At 39.3% G+C, this 18,906-nt stretch overlaps 1 protein-coding gene across 1 annotated transcript; it reads left to right on the top strand.

The window, feature by feature from the left end:
* On the top strand, positions 1 to 17,978 carry DYNLT2B (dynein light chain Tctex-type 2B). The gene is made up of 5 exons (XM_046659826.1): positions 1 to 455; positions 3,510 to 3,643; positions 6,737 to 6,806; positions 14,893 to 14,956; positions 17,826 to 17,978. Exons 1-5 carry the CDS (start codon positions 1 to 3, stop codon positions 17,871 to 17,873), a joined length of 771 nt encoding a protein of 256 aa, XP_046515782.1. The 3' UTR covers positions 17,874 to 17,978.
* Positions 17,979 to 18,906: the final 928 nt, after the last annotated feature.

Raw genomic sequence — 18,906 nt, 5'->3', positions numbered from 1 at the left:
ATGCTGTGTCAACTTCCTAAGCTTGCAGCGCAGTTAATAAAAGAGCCAACGCGCGTTAAACTGTTCTCTAAACCGGACGGAGATAATCAACCTAGGCCGAAGTCATCAGCGCTCTCGCTCCGCCAGTTCCCGCCCAGCAGCGGGTGCGCAGGCGCGGGGGAAGCGGCGACAGTCCGCAGAGGGGCGGGCCGCTCTGCGCAGAGCGCGCCGCCGCGTCCCGTCACGGCCAAGGGCGGCCCCGGTGTCCTGGCAACCGTTTCCCAGCCCCGTGCTGCAACCGGCAGGCCTTCGTCGCGAGACACATCGGGCCAAGAAGTCCTGGCCATGGCCGCCCCGAGAGATGCGTCCTTTTCTGCGGGTGTGTCCTTCTCTGTGGCTGACTCGTTGCCTGAGACTGAGAAGAACGCAGGGGAGTCCGAGAACACCTATATTCTGCGGCCCATTTTCCAGCAAAGGCGAGTGGTGGACGGGTTGTGGCGGAGGCGTGCGAGACTGCTAGGTCGGGAAGGAAGAGCTCACCTGGAAGCCTGGGCATCTGGAAGGAGCGCGCGGGCACCGGGGCAGTGGGGTGGGGCGGGGCTGGAGAGGGAGGGCCGGGCTGGAGGCGGCGGGGCGGGGCTGGAGAGGGAGGGCGGGGAGGGGGCGGGGCTGGGTTGAGGAGGGCGGGACGACTCGGGAGGGCGGGGCGCTGATCTTGGGGTTCCAGTAGCAGAGGGCCCCGGAGGACCAGATGAGCAGTTGCAGTGTTAAAGCGCTGGGAGCGCACAGTGGGGATGATTGGTTCCGGGAGGCTCAGGACCTGGGCACAGGGGAAAGGAGATGGATGGAATAGAGAGAAGGGCAGAAAACAAGCGGCTTGCATGGAATGCCATTCAGTCTTCTTTTTGAAGGTTGCTGTGTGCGTACGTGTGGCAGAATACGCTTACTCCTCTGCAGGGTGTGGGACCTGTATGTATACAAAGTCTTACCCAAGTAACATGCCGAGGCCCTTGGCCCTTGGCCCACCACCCCCATACCTTCCCAAAATTAAGGAACACAGTGTAGTGCAGAAGACATTCTGCTAGGGCTGTAGGATCCATCAATAACTTCATCTTCACAAGGTAAAAAAATTAGATAAAAAATAGATTTCCCAAGCCTCTACTCTGTTGTTTAAAACTAGATTGCTGAATCAAATGCTTGGCAAATGCTGGAAGCCAGAAACTTCCCTTGGTCACAATGTGATAAAAAATTTCATGCAGCAGTTTTCCCGTGGGTAGAATGGACATAAAAAAAGAGATACGTTCAGTTATCTTGGTAAAAGTTTCTAAATGCTTAGAATGCCATTCATCTGTGTTTCTATTGTATAACAGTGCAGAACAAGATTAACAAATATATATTATATAGGAATAATCCTATGAGATTATTTGTGACTTGTTTGAAGAAAATGTTTTTTTTTTCCTGAGGAAGATTCGCCCTGAGCTAACATCTGTTGCCAGTAGTCCTCTTTTTTTTATATGTGGGTCGCTGCCACAGCATGGCTGATGATTGGTATAGGTGTGCACCTGGGATCTGGGAGCCAAACCCATGAACCTGGGCCTCCAAAGCAGAGGGCGCTGAACTTAACCACTGCACCATGGGGTGGCCCCTGAAGAAAACTTTTATTAACGTTTTACTGAGAATGGAAAAGGCTTAAGGGAAGAATCAGATATTGTATGTTTGTTAATAGGAAGACCACATTTTGAACAGATCAAATCGTGGAAATTTGTCAATGATTTAGAAGTTTATCTGTGAGAATAAGCAGGCAAGAAAGCAAAGAAAATACTGTTAAAAAGTAATACAGGGCCACTAATACTACCAAATATTGCACCACATTATAAGCTCAAAACTTAAAACATTGTTAACATGGCACATGATAGACAAATCATATATATAGATATAATATATAATATATAGACATAGTTAGAATATATAGCCCAGAAAAGGAACCTAAGTTGTAATATATGATCAATACAACGAAAATGCTAATGGTATTGTTAGGGTGGTGAAATTAGGGGAGACTCTTTTAAAGATTTTTATTTTTCCTTTTTCTACCCAAGTCCCCCTGGTACATAGTTGTGCATTTGTAGTTGAGGGTCCTTCTCGTTGTGGCACGTGGGATGCCACCTCAGCATGGCCTGATGACTGGTGCCATGTCCGCGCCCAGGATCCGAACCGGTGAAACCTTGGGCTGCCGAAGCGGAGCGCGGGAGCTTAATTAACCACTTGGCCACGGGGCCTGCCCCAGGGGAAACTTTTTTTTCCTGTCTTCATTTGTTCAATAATTCATTCCTTAAAAAAATATTGTCAGCTATGTGCTGGGTACTGTTCTAGGAAATGGGGCTATAACAGTGAACAAAACAGACAAAGATCCCTGCCCTCTTGGAACTTCATTCTAGCTGGTAGAAGGGCAACAAACAAGATGAAGGCATAAGTGACCTATATAGTGTATCGGAGAGCAATAAGTCCTCAGAAGGGAGGTATAAAGTGATGAGGTAGGAGGGTAGTTTGAGGTTTTAGAGAGGGTGGCTAGGGAGAGTCACTTTTGAATAAAGACTTGAAAGAAGTGAGGGAGCTAGCTCTGCATATAACGGGAGGAACTGAACTTCAGGCGCAGGTTAACAGCAAGTGCAGAAGCACTGAGGTTTGCGTGCCTGGTGCGATCAAAGAACACAGGGAAAGCCAGTGTGGGCTGAGTGGAGAGAACTAGGGGGAAAGTAGTAGAAAACACAGTCAGGGAGTTTGGTAGGGTAGACCATATGGGACATGGCAAGTCACAGTTGGGGTGTTGCTTTTACTCTGAGTGAGGTGGGAAATATTTGGGGTATTTTGAATAGAGGAGAGTCATGATCTGACATGGATAGGACCAAGAGGACCGGTCTAGTTGCTGTGTTGAGAACGGGATTTGGGGGCAAAGGCAGGCACAGAGAGACTTGTTAGGAGGGCATTGTAATGCTGGCAAGAGTAATGGTAGCTCGGAGCAAGGTGGTGGCAGTGGGGTGGTGAGAGTGATTGAATTTTAGATTATTTTGAAGGTAGAACTGATAAGGTTTGCTCATGAATGGGCTGTGGGCTGTGAGAGAGGAAGGCAACAAGACTGAGGCCAAGGTTTTTGGCTTGAGCAACTGGAAGAATGGAGTAACCGTTGACTGAGATGGGGACGACTGCAGGAGGACCTAGTTTGGGGAGAAGAGATGATCAGAAGCTCTGTGTTGGATGTATTAAATTTGAGTTGCCTCTAGACATCCAGATGGAATATGTTTTGGAATATGTGGCCTGTAGTTCGGGGGAGAGGTCCAGGCTGGAGATATAAATTTTGAATATGACTTGTTCTCTTAATTTGCTTTTATTACTTTTATAATAAAAAAAGTGAAAAAGAAGGATTAAATGGTTCTAATAATGAAAAGCTGGGGGATGTTGAGCTGTGAAGGTAATTTGGTTTTAGAGTTACCAATTAGATGTTTTGAACTGTTTCGTTGAACTGTTTCATTTAGGTTCCGACCCTCCGTGGTTAAAGACTGTATCCATGCTGTGCTCAAGGAGGAACTGGCAAATGCTGAATACTCTCCAGAAGAAACGCCTCAGCTCACAAAACATTTATCAGAAAGTATTAAAGATAAATTAAAAGGTAATAGTGGTGATTATTGGAAATGACCTGTTCCCTTCAAACATTCAACAATCCCGTTTATCTCCTTCCTTATCTTTAAACAAAGGACATAAATGGTGGATTCTCTTAAAGACAAATTTCTCTTCACTGTCCATCTTCTCAATTATTTGGTAACTTTTACTTGTGTAGGTTTTTGCAGACGGTGGGAAAGAGTAAAAATGTGAAATAAAACATTGTGTGGAACCACTATCCAAGAAATCTGAGGATGTGGAAAGACCAGGAGGTACCCGGCCTCCTTCCCCCCAGAATTCTTGGTTGTTTTTGCTACCAAGACATGAGCTCCTCAGCCTGCCATTCAGCGCCCTCACAGTCTGACTTCAGTCCGTCTCTCCAGCTGAATCCTTAACTCCTTGCCCTACTCAACCCTCTACTGCCGAACCCTGCGTCTACAGAGCAGATCTTGTGCTCTCTCTCCTTGTTCTTTGTCTGTCTCTCTCTTTTGTTAATAATGTTAAACTATCTGAAAAGTCCTTTCTTTCTATCTACCGTTTTTTAAAGATATTTTTTGGAGGGAAGAGATGTCTTTGTAATAGTAATCCATTTTCATTGTAATAAGCCTGGACGATACACATAAAATTTTTTTTAATTTTATCAAATCCTCTTACCCAAAGGTAGTTACTATTTAATGTTTTGGCTTATTTTCTTCTTTTTCAAAATTTGTTTTAATTTTTAGAAATGAAAAAAATGTGGGAAAGTACAAAGAAGAAAACAGCAATTCTATGTATTTCTACCACCCAAATTAACTGTTAGCATATTAGCATTTTTGTTTTCAGACTTTTTAATGAAAATTCACTGTAAAAATTATTGTAGGGGGGCCAGCCCCGTGGCTGAGTGGTTAAATTTGTGTGCTCTGCTTCGGCAGCCCGGGGTTCACCAGTTCGGGTCCTGGGTGCAGACCTACACACTGCTCATCAAGCCATGCTGAGGTGGTGTCCCACAGAGAAGAGCTAGGGTATACAACTATGGACTGGGGCTTTGGGGAGAAAAAAAAAAAATGAAGATTGGCAACAGATGTTGGCTCAGGGCCAATCTTCCCCACCAAAAAGCATACTTAAAAAAAAAAAAGGTGTGTGGCTGCCCAAAGTCTTTGAAGGCACCCAGCCTTTTGAAAAAGAAAATTATTGTAAAAAATACATGCTCTTTACAAAAAAATTTAAACAGTGTAGAAAAATTAATAGAATTAGAAAAAGCACCCCAAATGCTATTTAAATCTTTTAATCTGAGGATTTTATTTTTTCTATATCAGGGAAACTTTCTTGTATCTCTGAATACATTTCCTGTTCCATTTGTTAGATTCTCTTCTTCAGGACACCAAATATTGATATGTTGAATCATTTTTGTCTTCCATATCTATTAACTCTCCTCTGCTGTAATTTCTTCTTTTTCTTTATATTTACTTGTGATTATCTTAAGCCAGTGATTCAGTTTTCATCTGTGTCTGTCCTGTCTCTTACCATTTTAATTTATTAGCTGTATGCTGATATTGTGTAGGTATTCAGTTTGTTTCCTAGGGCTATAATCTCCCTTTTCATCTTTCTATTGTTTTATAATCTGATTGAGTTCTTATTTTAATGAATTTATGAGCTTGTGTTGTTCTATGTTGTGAGGAATTTCTCTTTGTTCCTTGATTTATATTCCAGGTTGAGTTATTTTGTCTTTTAAAGAGTGTATTTCTTTCTTTCTCCTTATTTTGTTTATTTTTGCTGTTGCACCTTTCATGTTGCTGTTCACCTTCTTTTCATTTTGCTCTGATGTGATGTGGGGTGATTTTTTTTTTTTTTTTACTCTCCTCTCACTGTATCTGAGACTATTTTATTTTTCCCTCAGAATGATAATTTAAGGGCTGGGTATTTAATATTCTAGCCACATTTCTAAAGCATGGGTATGAGAAAAGGAAGGAGAGAAGTCGGTAAAGAAAAGAGGAAGCTCAGCTAAGCTGTGTGCAATGTTTTTTCAGAATAACTTGAGTTCTGTCTTCTTCTGAGAATTTTCTGAGAATTAGGGTTCATGTCCAACGTGGGAGGGTACCCGTAGGGTTCAGATTGTTTGCCTAATTTACTGTAAAATCTTGGAGCTTTTAGTTTCATCAAAGAGAGTTGACTCTGTTTTAACTTTGCCTGTTTCATCTTCTTTTTTTAACTTTTTCCACTATTCCCTGGTCAGAAAAGGGGGAAGATAAAAATGCCCATTCAGTTTTCTTCTCTCCAGATTTGGTGTTAGTGAGAATTTTGAGGATTTTGCAGCTTTGGCAGTATAGTTTCCAGGGAAGCAGCTGCGTTGTGGTGGGCCACCCCAGTATACTCCAGAATCTTATGGGTTTTTCCTATTCTAACTTACTGAGCAGCTTACAGTTTCCTGAAGACCCCATGCCTATGCCTTTGCGCATGCTGTTCTTTCTCCCTAGAGTGGAGAGACATTGTACACCTGGTAAATTCCCATTCATCTCTCAAGACTCAGCTCATTTATCACACCCTCCAACAAGTCTTTTTGGGTCATCCCTTCCCTGCTGCCTAGCTCTGTCCTCCTAATGTATATTATACATGCCACTCTTTGAATTATTAGTATATTGCATTTTCATTTTATTTTTCATGCTTTCCTTCCTGACTACTGTGAGTTCTTTAAGGCAAGAAGAGTGTCTTATTTATCTCTGTATCTTGAGGGCCTAGCTCAAGGTACCTGACTTAGAATAGGGAAGAAAGGAAGGAGGCTAAGATCAATTGAGAGATGCTATGGAAGAGAAATGGGTAGAGAAAGGAGGAAGCTTATCTCATCTAACCTCACAACACTTCCCAGCTCTCCAGGAGGTAACTAAGAGATTCCCATCTAACAGATGAGTGAGACCTAAACTGAAAAGTTAACTTGTCTAAGTTTACACACTGACTAACCTTACATTTAGGATTTGTTCTTAACTCTCTCTGACTCCCAAGCTTATTGTCATGCTCAGGAAGTGCTTGTAGACTGAATGCTTATGTCCATTTCTAGGCAAATTTACCTTCATTAAGTAATTTTACCGTATATTTACTTATAGATAACTTTCTCCTTTTTTCTTTCTAGAAATGGGATTTGACCGATATAAAATGGTGGTGCAAGTAGTGATTGGAGAACAAAGAGGTGAAGGAGTATTGTGAGTAGTTGGTTTTTCCTTCTTGTTTTTATTCTTGTGTGTTTCTTGTTAGGTATTCATCCTGTTGACAATTCAATAAGATGGTGTCTTTGCAAAAGTGAGAGGAAAGCACAGTATAACAAAATGCAGCTGTGACCCGAAGAGATGCTGGTCCTGAGCAGGGAGGTGTGCAGTCTGGGTGAGCTCCATGGGGTAACGCACTTTTCGTAGTCTCTAGGCTAGTAAGTCTTTTAGGGTTTCTGTATGTATGTTCCCAAAGAGCGTGTGGGATTATGTATATATGTTTCCTCCATATTCCTTGTTGCCTGGTTTTTGGTCCTACCATTCTCCTAAAATAATTTCTTTAAAATTGTCTGAGGCCTCCTAATTAGCAAGTCTAATAGCCCTTTCCTCGCTCTTGTTATTGGCCTGGGCTTCTGTTTCTTAAAATTCACTCTGTTTTTTTTGGCCCTGATGTCACTTATCTGACTTGTTTCTCTCCTGTTTTTCTAAGTGATTTTTCTCTTTCCTTCACTGGTTCCTCTTTGCCCCCCTACATCCCTACCTGTGAGCTTTCTTCAAGGCTCAGTTCTTATCTTCTGCTCTTCTCTATGCTTTTTCAGTGAGTTCATTCATTCTCATGACCTCAAACTGTCATTCCTGTATTGGTGAGTTCAAAATCTGTATTTCTTTGTCTTTTCCTATGCCCAAGTGTTAATCTCCTGTTTCCCTTTGTAAACAGTGCCTGGTATAGTATTTTGTAAGAAAGTTGTAAAATATTTGTTGAATGAATGAAAAAAAGTACCTTGTAGATGTTATCACTGAGATTTTTCACTATAAAATGTTAGGTTTCGAAGGGACTACAGATATTTTCTAGTGTCCAGTTCCCTTATTTTATGATGACACTTATGAGGGTCAGTGTGATTTGCCCAAAATTATAGATCTCGCTGGTGTCAGGGTCACTAGTAGAGCCCAGCCTTCTGATACCGGCGCATTCTCTTCACCATGGTGCCCTCTGCTGTTTGGTCAAAAGGCTTCTGAAGAGTTCCTCACCACAGAGAGATGAAAAAATATTTTATTCTGTTACCTCAGATTCAACATGTTCAAATAGAATTCCAAATTTCTTTTCCCTTCCTCTCCTTAAATCAGCCCGCCATTTTAATTTCTCTGTCTCTCTCCGTATTACCAAGGTTCCCTTGACTCAGGCTTAAAACCTGGGAGTTCTCTTTTATCTTATTTAACCATTACTCTCTCCTGTTGCATGCACTGTAATCTGGATGCCAGGGTTACTTAGCAGCCCCTTATCAGCACTTCCTGACTCTGCTCTTTCTCCTCTACCATTCATTTTGCATACCGGACCAATCTCCCAGAAGTATACCTCACTTTCTTGCCATAAACTATAGAGTTTATTTCAAATCCTGTCAAGTATAAACTCCTTAAACTGGCTATGATTGGCTTTGTTAAATGTGATCAGGCCAAACTCTAAAGCATGGCATATGAGGCCTCCCCCACCCGCTTTTAAGACTTTTATCATCTAAAATTTCAACATATGCAAAAGTGCAGGGACTAAGGAACTCCCACATTTCTATTACTTAGCTTCAAATGTTATCAGCACAAACTGATGCTCATTTATATCGCCACCTACTCTCCTTGTCCCCACCAGGTTATTTTAAAGCAAATTCCTGTGATCATACCATTTCATCTGTAAATACGACAGTATGTATCTCTAAAATATATGGACTCTTTTTAACATAGTAAAATATCACATCTAAATATTTTCAGTCCTTAATCTTATATTTAGTTAGTGTTCAAATATCCCCACTTGTCTCATATATATGTGTGTGTATGTATATCTATGTATGTATTTTTATTACAATTTGTTCAAATCAGGATCCAAAGTCCACACGTTGCGTTTGGTTGATATGTGTCTTAAATTTCTTTTAATCTATCATTTTCACTCCTTTTTTTTTTTTCTCTATCTCTCTTTTTGTTAACTTGCCATTTGCTTGTTGAAGAAATTGGGTTGGTTGTCCTGTAGAGTTTCCTACATTCTGGCATTTGCTGATTATATTCCCATACTATTGTTTAATGTCTTGTATTTCCTATATTTCTCATAAATAAGTAGTTGGATCTAGTGTTAGTCATAGGTTTGAGTTTTTGGCAAGAATATTACATAGATGTTTAGTATACATCCTATTGCATCTCATCAAGAGGCACAAAAATGTCTGGTTGTCGTTTTTTTGTTGTTAAGCTTAGTCCTAGAGTTTAGATGTTGTTAGATGGATCCATCTATTATAAAATTCCCTGGCAGCTTTGCCATTAACGGTTTTGACTGTCTGTCCTAGATCCAGTATTCATCAGAGGGTACAAAATGGTGGTCTTCTAATTCTATCATTGTTCTTCATTTATTAGCTGGAATTCTTCTGTTAAGAATGACTTTTCTTTTTTCTTTCAACTGTTTCATTACAGTGAGGTATGATTGGTACAGGAAAGGAAGGATACATTTACCAATTTTCAGAATAATGAATTGGTTCCCTAGCATCCACCAAAGGTTACCAATGAGGTTTTTTTTTTCTATCTATGAACCCATGGTTTAAAATATATGTGATGTGCTTGAATCCACTGCAGTTATTACCTTATTGATGCTCAAATTGTCCCATCTTTGGCCATTGGTAGCTTCTTCAAGTTAACTCCTGATTCTTTTCTTTTCTTTCTTTTTTTTTTTCTAACGAAACAGAAACTTTATTTCTCTTCTCAAAACATACCAGGTAGAAGTGTAAAGCCTGGTGTGGTGCCTCACTGGTGTCACGGAAATAGGCTCTCCTCAGTTGTTGCTCTGTGTGTCCTCATCTGCCAGGTTTAAGATGGCTCAATGCTGCATTTACATTCCTTAAGGGAGGGGAATCGAAGGAAAGGGGTGTGCGCCTTTCCCCATTTTCAGAACTTGAAAGGTGTGATGACATTGTCTTTTGGTTTCCATTGTTTCTGTTGAGAAGTCAGCTTTAAGTCTGACTATTGTTCCTTTGGGGGTTTTGTGTCTTTTTTTTCTAGCCACTTTTAAATGTTTTTCTCATTGTCTTTTTACTCAGATGTATATGGTTTTCTTTGTATTTATTTTGCTGGGGTTCTCAGAGCCTCTTGAATCTGTGGGCTCTTGAATCTGTTTTGTATAAGCTTGGGAAAATTCTTAGCCGTTATCTTTTTTCTTTTTTTAAATAAACTTTGTATTTTAGAATAGTTTTAGATTACAGAAGTTGCAGAGATGGTATAGAGAGTTCCCATATACTCCACATCCAGTGTCCTCTATTATTAACATCTTACATTAGTATGGTACATTTGTCACAATTAATAAACCAACATTGATGCATTATTATTAACTAAAGTTTATACTTTTTTCAGATTTCTTTAGTTTTTACCTAATGTCCTTTTTCTGTTCTAGCATCCTGTCGAGGACACCACATTACTTGTCTCTTTAGGCTCCTCTTGGCAATGACAGTTTCTCAGACTTTCCTTGGTTTTATTGACCCTGACAGTTTTGAGACATACTGGTTAGGTATTTTGTAGAATGTCCTTCAATTGGGATTTGTCTGCTTATGATTGGTCTGGGGTTATAGGTTTTTGGGAGGAAGATCACAGAGGTAAAGTGCTGTTCTCATCATATCATATCAGGGTGCATATTATCAACGTCAATATTACTGTTGATGTTGACCTTGATCACTTGCCTGAGGTAGTGTTTGTCAAGTTTCCCATGGTAAAGGTACTCTTCCTTCCCCTTTCCATAATGTATGCTTTAGAAAGAAATCACTATGTGCAGCCTACACTTATGGAGTTATGCTCCATCTCATTGAGGGCAGAGCATCTACATAAACTATTTGTAATTTTTCGGCACAGGAGATTTGTCTCTTCTCTCCCATTTATTTATTCAGTCATTTATTTACTTCAATATGGATTCATGGATTTTTATACTTTGAATTATAATCCAGTACTACGCTATTTATTGCTCAGATTGTTCCAGCTTTGTCCCTTGGGAGTTCTTTCCATTGACTCTTGGTCCCTTTGACATACCTACTATTGTGGGGTTTTTTGAACGCTTCCTTACTTACTGGCACTATAAGATGCTCCAGCTTATTCATTCACTGCCCCAGCCCTAGAATCAGCCATTTCGCCAAGGAGCCCTCGTTCATTTTATTGGAGAATTGTACTAGAAACTAAGATCTGGGTGTTAGGTGTGGCCATTGCCTTTTTAAATATTCCTTCTGCTCCATTTGCTCTCTGTTCTCCTTTTTGGATTCCAGTTACATGTGTTTAGGTCTTTTTACTGTATTCCATGTGTCTCTCATCTTCTTTTCTGCATTTTCATTTTTCCTCTCTGTGCTTCAGTTTGGATATTTTTCTATTGACCTTTCACTTGACTAATCTCTGTTGTGTCAAATCTGCTGCTAAACCCACCTACTGAATTCTTAATTTCAGTTATTGTATTTTTCAGGTCTAGAATTTCCATTTAATTCTTTTTTATAGATTCCAATTCTCTAGTGAAATTCTTTATTTTTTATCTATGTTCTCCATCCTCCCTCTCTCCTCCCTTTTTATGTTTTGGTCATAGCAGTTATTTAAAAGTCGTTGTCTGCTTACTCTAGTATCTGGATCATGTATGAGTCTGTTTCCATTGATTATTTTTTTCTTGATAATCCTTCATATGGCTCTGTCTCTTGGCATGCCTAGTTTGAATCCCAGACGTGTTAAAAAAATTGTAGAACCTCCAGATAATATTATTTTCTTCCTGAGATAGTTTACCCTTTCCTTTGCTATTCAGTAGAGTATGGGCTGCTTACCTTAATCCAGTCAGGTACTGAGCTGAGTTAAGGTCGGGCTGCAGTTTGGATAAGGCTCTATCTTCAGTTCACCCTTCTTTCTTGAATGTAGCCCTCCAGATGTTTCAACCAAGAATGTGGAGTGTTCACTGGAACCCCACCCCCAGCAGGTGCTGACTTTTAGTTCTTTTCTCCTCAGCATAAAACTGCTCTTCAGTTCAGAGTTTTTTTCCTTAATGTACTATTTTCCAATCCTGCTGTAACAAATCACAAACCCATAGGCTTAAAACAGCACAAATATAGTATTCTACAGTTCTGGAGATCAAAAATCCACAAGGAGTTTCATTGAGCTAAAATCAAGGTGTTGGCAGGGCTGTGTTCCTTCTAGAGGCTCCAGGGGAGAATCCACCCCCCTGCCCACTCCAGCTTCTAGAAGCCGCCTGAGGTCCTTAGCTCATAAACCCTTCCTCCATCTTCACAGTCAGCAGCATAGCATCTTCGAATCTCTCTCTGACTCTGACCCTCCCACCTCCCTTTTTCTTTTACAGTGATTTTGTGATGACACTGAGCCTACCTGGGAATCCAGGATAATCTCCCCATCTTAAGATCCTTAACTTAATCATATATCTGTAAAACCCATTTTGCCATGTAATATAACATATTCATAGGTTCTGGGGTTTAGGACATAGACATATCTTGTGAGAGGCTATTATTTTGCTTACCACTCTTAGCTTTTTAGGTTCCTGCTTACACAGTTTTAGAGCTCAGCATGTGTCTTGAGGGGAAACCTACTATGTGACAGGCTCATTTCTACTCTCTACTTTTTTACAGGGATCTTGGTCCCTCAAGTCTCCAGTTTTATTTCCCTAGCCCTGCAAAACTGCTGTTAGTCCTTTTTCTCTCAGTAATTCGTCCTTGACCTGGGCAAAGCCCAGCTTCTCAGCCTCTAGCCCTGTGCCCAGAGTTGGCAAATGCCCCAGGGAGGACGCTGCTGCAGAATATCAGCTTACCTCCTGGGGTTCGCCTCTCTGGAATTTTGGTTCCTCTACTCCTATTTACTTCAGCAGCTCTCTGATTCATTTTATCCAGTTTTTCTGATTGATCCTGGTGGGAGCATTGGCCTGCCACAAGCTGTTCCATCATATTTCTTCTAAGTCCTTTTGCGACAACTTTATACATACGTGTGTGTGTGTGTGTGTGTATTTCTTTTTGATGTAGCCCGGGGTTTTGATGTGACCCAGATGTCGCAGGTTTATCTTATAAATGTCCAGTCCTAGACCTGGAATTGGCCATTTCTCTAAGGAGCTCTGGTTCCTTTTGTTGGGAAGTGGTATAAAGAGACCACAATTTGAAGGCAAGGATTGTGTTTTATGCATCTTTGTATCATTTGCACCTAGCACTTTGATCATGCGTAATAGATACTCAACAAATATTTGTTAAATAAATTTTTATATTCATGTCTTCACTTGATTCTACTCAGCTTAAGTACCACTTGCTTCATGAAGTCTTCTTTGGCTTTTTCTCTTCTCTGAATTCTCTAAATTTCTGTAGCACTTCTACAGGTTTAATTCAAATATTGTGCAACTTGTCCTTCAAGGCTTGAACTAGATAGACGTTACAATCCCTTTAATCCTAATAACCTGTACAATAGCATCAGCTATACATTCTCTGCTTCTTTTGATGTATGTTAATTTTTTCACATAATTAAATGGGGAATGTTTGAGGATAGAGCCAGATTTTACTCTTTCTGGACAAATGGTAGTTGCTAAATAAATACTTGTTGATTGGTCAATTAAGTAGATTAATTTAATTTCATATTGTTAATGTTACAGTTTGGAAATAGGTGGAACTTTTTTGACTTAAGAATGTGTGAGGGGCTGGCCCGGTGGCACAGCGGTTAAGTGTGCACGTTCCACTTCAGTGGCCTGGGGCTTGCCATTTTGGATCCCGGGTGTGGACATGGCACCGCTTGGCAAAAGCCATGCTGTGGTAGGCATCCCACATAGAAAGTAGAGGAAGATGGGCATGGATGTTAGCTTAGGGCCAGTCTTCCTCAGCAAAAAGAGGAGGATTGGCAGCAGATGTTAGCTCAGGGCTAATCTCCCTCAAAAAAAAAAAAAAAGGAAAAAAAGAAGGTGTGAAATATTAGGCTGGAGGGGACTCTTTTATTTAAAACTTTAAAAAAAGTTTTCAAAAATGAACCAATATAATATGGTCTATATATATATCTTTCTCTACGGACTTAAAGCTGAACTGCCTTGGTTCAAAGCCAAGCTTTGTCACTTGCTATTTGAGTGACCTTGGACAAATTTACTTACTATCTCTGACTCTCAGTTTCCATTTTTATTAAATGGGTATAATAATAGTACCTACCTCATAGGATTTAGTGAGTTAATACATGTATAGCTGGCACAAAGTAAGTGCTCAATCAATGTTAATGCTGCATCACATACATACATTTAATTAAAGATGTAAAACATTTGTGATTACTTTTTTTACTTAACATTATATTATGAACATCTTTTCACGTCCTTGTTTGTTTTGTAAAAAATATCTTTAATGGCTGCATAGAGTTTCATTGCCAAGAAATACCATAATTTCATTTACCAATCCAATACTACTGGGCATTTATGTCTTTTCTATTTTTTAATTGGCTTTTATTTTGACTGACATTTTTTCTTACCCAAGAACTGGAGAGAGGAGGATGACCAATTTGAGAATTTAGAAGTAGCATAGCATCCTGTAGAGATAACACTGGATTTAGAATTAGTTAGAAGATTGAATTCTAGTTCAGAGTTTGCCCCTTTCTTTTCTAGGACTCTATACAGTGATCAAGATGGACTGAATAATCTGTTGGGTCCTGTCCAGACTTACCTCCTCATCTTATCTTGCAGGAATTGAGCCAATTTCAGTCATAAGTCTTCAGTATTATTTCCTCTAAAAGTCACACACAAATATCTTAGGTGAAGTAATCAATAACAAAGCTTCCCACCCAGAGCACCAAAGACTTCAAGGTATTGGCCTCTTCAGCCATCGGGTAGCCAGTCAGTCTGAGGCTGCTAGACTCCTGGGCTGATCACCTCCAGCTGCAAACAGCCTTATCTATGACTCCGATCCCTTCTAGTTTACCAAGTATACTCTGCTGTACAAATATGGTTTTCTCTGTGCCAACCTGTGAAACGGTTTGGAAGTACTGATCTATAAGAATGTATCAAGGAAATTTTTTGCTTATGGCAGATATATGTAGTTCAGATCCTTGTATATTGTTGATAATTCTTCATTCTTGGACTTTTTAGCATGGCTGCTCGCTGTTTCTGGGATGCTGACACTGACAACTACACTCATGATGTTTTCATGAATGTAAGTCTATTTGGAAACCGTTTTTTCCTTTCTAAGGACTTGCAGACATTCCAAATCAAATTGCTTAATATATATTAAGATGTGAGGACAGGGCGGGCCCCATGGCCAAGTGGTTGGGTTCACGCTCTCCGCTTTGGTGGCCCAGGGTTTCGCTGGTTCGGATCCTGGGCGCAGACATGGCACCGCTCATCAAGCCATGCTGAGGCGGCATCCCACATGCCACAACTAGAAGGACCCACAACTAAAAATATGCAACTATGTACCGGGGGGCTTTGGGGAGAAAAAGGAAAAATAAAATCTTTAAAACAAAAAAGATGCGAGGACACTTTAGTTTTAGATATTTATCTTAGACTTCTGGATTAGATGATTTTACTGCTCCTTTTTGTGTAACTAAAGCAGAAACCTACTGAGCTGCTTATAGGCAAGGAGACTTGTATGTATATAGATGACGTAACTCTTCACAAGTTTGAATTAGGGACTAGCATATTGTTTAGTGCTAATAGATATATAGCACTTTGCTAAGCTGCAAAGAAATGTGGTGGCAGGGATTCCATAAGAAAAGGTGATTTTTCTTTCAGTAATACTAAAATTAATTACTTTATCTTAAAGTTATTTCTCAAAACTAAGAAAAAATAAAGAGGAATTTTTAAAAAGTGGTTTCATTTAAACATTGGTAAGTTATTGACATGAACTTTTAAAATATTTTAATCATATGTTGTTATTTTATACTTGCTTCCAGAAATGACCCCATCCTCTATACAAATGCTCCCAGGTTGTGAATTAGTGGAGTCATAATTCAAGTAGAGTAGAGTAGAACAGAAACTGGATTGAGTGAATTAAGAGAGAGGTTCCATTTCCAGCTCTGTAACTTTCTAATTGAATGACTTTAGGTAAGTCATTGGACTTTTCTCTGATTTTATCAGTAACATTAGGAAGCTGTACTAGATTTTCCCCAAGACTGCCTGTGGCTGCCTAAGACTCATTTGAGGAACTTGTTTAAAATACAGACGCTGGGGCTCTAGTCAAGTACATTCTGATCAAATAAGCCAAGGGTTGGATCAGTGAATCTGAATTTTTTTAAAAAAAGTTCCCCACATCATTATGCTTACTGCCAGCTTTAGAAGCTGCTTGTGTAGATGATCTTTTAGCTCTGAAATTCTATGGTCCTACCAAAGTTTCATGTTATGCTCAACTACCCTAGGGGTCAAGGGCTGAACAGTGGAAAGTATTATTATGTAAATCTTCATTTATTAGCTCTCTGGGAGAGGAATAAAGCTAAGGTGATTTTTTCCCCTGCTTTTTAGCAGTAAAAATGTATATTTCTCTGAGTCCTTATACAAGTCAATTCATTCATTCAACAGATAACTCTGAGCTCCTATTATGTGCTAGCCTCTGTCCTGGAGTTGCTAGGAATAAAATGATGAATGAGACAGGCATGATTTCTGCCTGTAGAGACCTTATAAACCACTGGGGGCCAGACAATACTCAAATTAACAAATATGTAATTTAAAACTTTAGTTATCAATTATTACTTAATAAAGATTAATAAACAGGATTGGTGGGGGCAGTGCCTAAAAATCATTTTTGAGAGCCTTGTCTAGGTTTCTGACTTAGTCTACTGTATCTTTAGTTTGTTGAGTATTTGTTTAGGTTTCATTTTCAGAGCTTAAAGCACTTTGTTTATTTGGGAGAAGATCCTAGGAACCACCAGTAGAGGATGAGGAAATGAGAGAGGGGAGAGAAAAGCATATGCTGCTGAGCTGATAACCGCCGTGGATAACCAGGGCTCAATCCTGCTGGGGAACTCTGGGCGGCGCTGTGGAACAGTGCCATCAAAGTTGGGTTCACAGACCAGTGCCAGTCCATGAACTGTTTGTTACTGGTCTTCGATGAGATAAGTCCATAAATTGAGTGTAAGGGTTTAGAAACTCTTATAGGAAGTATTTTTATGTCCATTGAATCTAATAATAAAAAGTTTAGGCTGTATTTTTATGTTTTTTTCATTTCATTTTCCTAGTTAATTTTTATTGTATTTTACAAAAGTATCGATGAGGGATTGGAAATTAAAACAAAAACAAAAATAAGTCCCTCACCTCAGCACTGTTGTAGAACACAGTTCACAGTTATCCCACCTAAGGAGCGAGGGAACTGGGCTAACCAAAGAATTTTGCTTTTGGTTAATAATCAGGTACTTGAGTTCAGATTTTCTCCCATCACTGCCAGGCTGGAGGTGAAGTTGGTGGGTCAGGAGTTGCTGAGGCAAGTGGAACTCCTGTAATAAACACCTAAAAAGTGTTTTAACTAGTTTAACTGGGATCTGGAAAGCACTCTGAGTTGATTCTAAAAGATGGACAAATGAATTTTATCAGTTAAGAACAAACACCCAGAGACCATCTGCCCTTATCTAGAATTTATGACAAGGTGCTGTTATTTTTATTGTCTATGATATTATAATATAGTTCCTTGGACTGATTAGTGCATTTACTCCAAGAAACTCAAAGCATTTCATACTTATTATTCCTTTGATAAATATTATTACTTCTTTGGTAAATCAGGAAAAATGGGAATACTTATGAATATGCATTATATAAAATTCATTAGTTTGCATTTTATTTCTACTTTCAGAAAATCTAATTCTTTACCCATCTTACCCTTTTAGCAGGCAATTTTGTAGTTACCCTGAGGTAAGCAACTTTATAGCTATACTCTGGAAACCGTTTGTTTCTTGAAGAAGGAAGAAGTCTTTATGACTGAAAATTGGCAAAGATCTGAGATGTATCAATTTCAGGTCTGTGCTGCCCTTAGTCTTTCATTAGTACTAACATTCTGGATTTGTGAGTGTGTGTGTTCTGTTTTGTTTGTTTTTTAGGACAGTTTATTCTGTGTTGTAGCGGCATTCGGCTGTTTCTACTATTGAATCTTTGAAAGCTGGGAAAAGAAATGACCATGAAGAAATATGAACTTTTTTATATTGTTAAATTATCTTGACAAAATAAAGATGAGTTGGCAGGTTGGCAACTGAGTCTGTTGAGTTTTAGGCCTTATATTTTAATGTTTTGATTTTGTTATAATATATTTTTATTACATTTGGAAAGTAGAGAAAAAATCAGGGGAAAATCCATAATTCAACTGTTCAAATATAACCAACCGTAAATATTTTGGTATGTTTTCTACCAGAGTTTTTTTATTTGCAGAGTTTTTAAAATATCATATATACAATATCATAACCTGATTTTTCACTTCACATCATGTATTGTTTTTACATCATTTTATTTGCGTTATGATTTTCACAAGCAGAATTTTATAGTTGCATTTATTCCATTAGGTTATACTGTTATTTTTGCTATATCCTTATTGAGGTACTGATTATTTCTAATTTTTCATTATCATAAGTAACACTGAGATGAATTTAATTGTGCATAAAGGTTTTTTTCTACATTTTCAATTGTTGCCTTTATCTTTCATCCAGTGTTTTTACTCAACTCCTGTTACCCTACACCTTACACAGCTTATTAGCTTACATATACATGTTTTCTCTGGGGTTTGTCCAGTGTCAGGGTCTGAGAGTTTCCAAGCTGTGTATGAGATTGGCCCTCCCTTACGACTCTCCCATAATATGTTAGTTACTATCCTAAGTCCCACTATCTTTGGAGTAATGTTTCCCTTAGAGTCCCTGGTGTCTTCTCAAGCTAGCTCTCCTTATTTGGAGCACCTTAGTCTATGGTCATGTTCAAATAACTAGTATTTGAACCTCAAAAGGGAAAAGGTCACAATTTAAATCCTTTCCTCTCTGTAGGCTCCTCAGCAGATGCATAAGTTTACCCACCTTCTTTCTTCTCAGTCACTTTCAAGTATATCAACAAAAATAATAATGCATAAATAAGTAAATACACTACAAAGTTCTTTTACCTACTTCTTCCGTAACATTGGATATCTACTTGCCTTACATC

This window comes from Equus quagga, chromosome 4 (assembly GCF_021613505.1).
Source record: "Equus quagga isolate Etosha38 chromosome 4, UCLA_HA_Equagga_1.0, whole genome shotgun sequence".
NCBI lineage: Eukaryota > Metazoa > Chordata > Mammalia > Perissodactyla > Equidae > Equus > Equus quagga.
The sequence above is the reverse complement of the archived record's forward strand: the minus strand, read 5'-3'. Positions and strand labels throughout refer to the sequence as shown.

Excerpts from the sequence above, each read along its gene's own strand:
- DYNLT2B (XM_046659826.1), top strand. The coding sequence starts at position 1 with ATGCTGTGTCAACTTCCTAAGCTTGCAGCGCAGTTAATAAAAGAGCCA. Across the intron at positions 3,644-6,736 it reads TATTAAAGATAAATTAAAAG|AAATGGGATTTGACCGATAT; the intron begins GTAATAGTGGTG and ends TTTTCTTTCTAG. Across the intron at positions 14,957-17,825 it reads CTCATGATGTTTTCATGAAT|GACAGTTTATTCTGTGTTGT; the intron begins GTAAGTCTATTT and ends TTTGTTTTTTAG.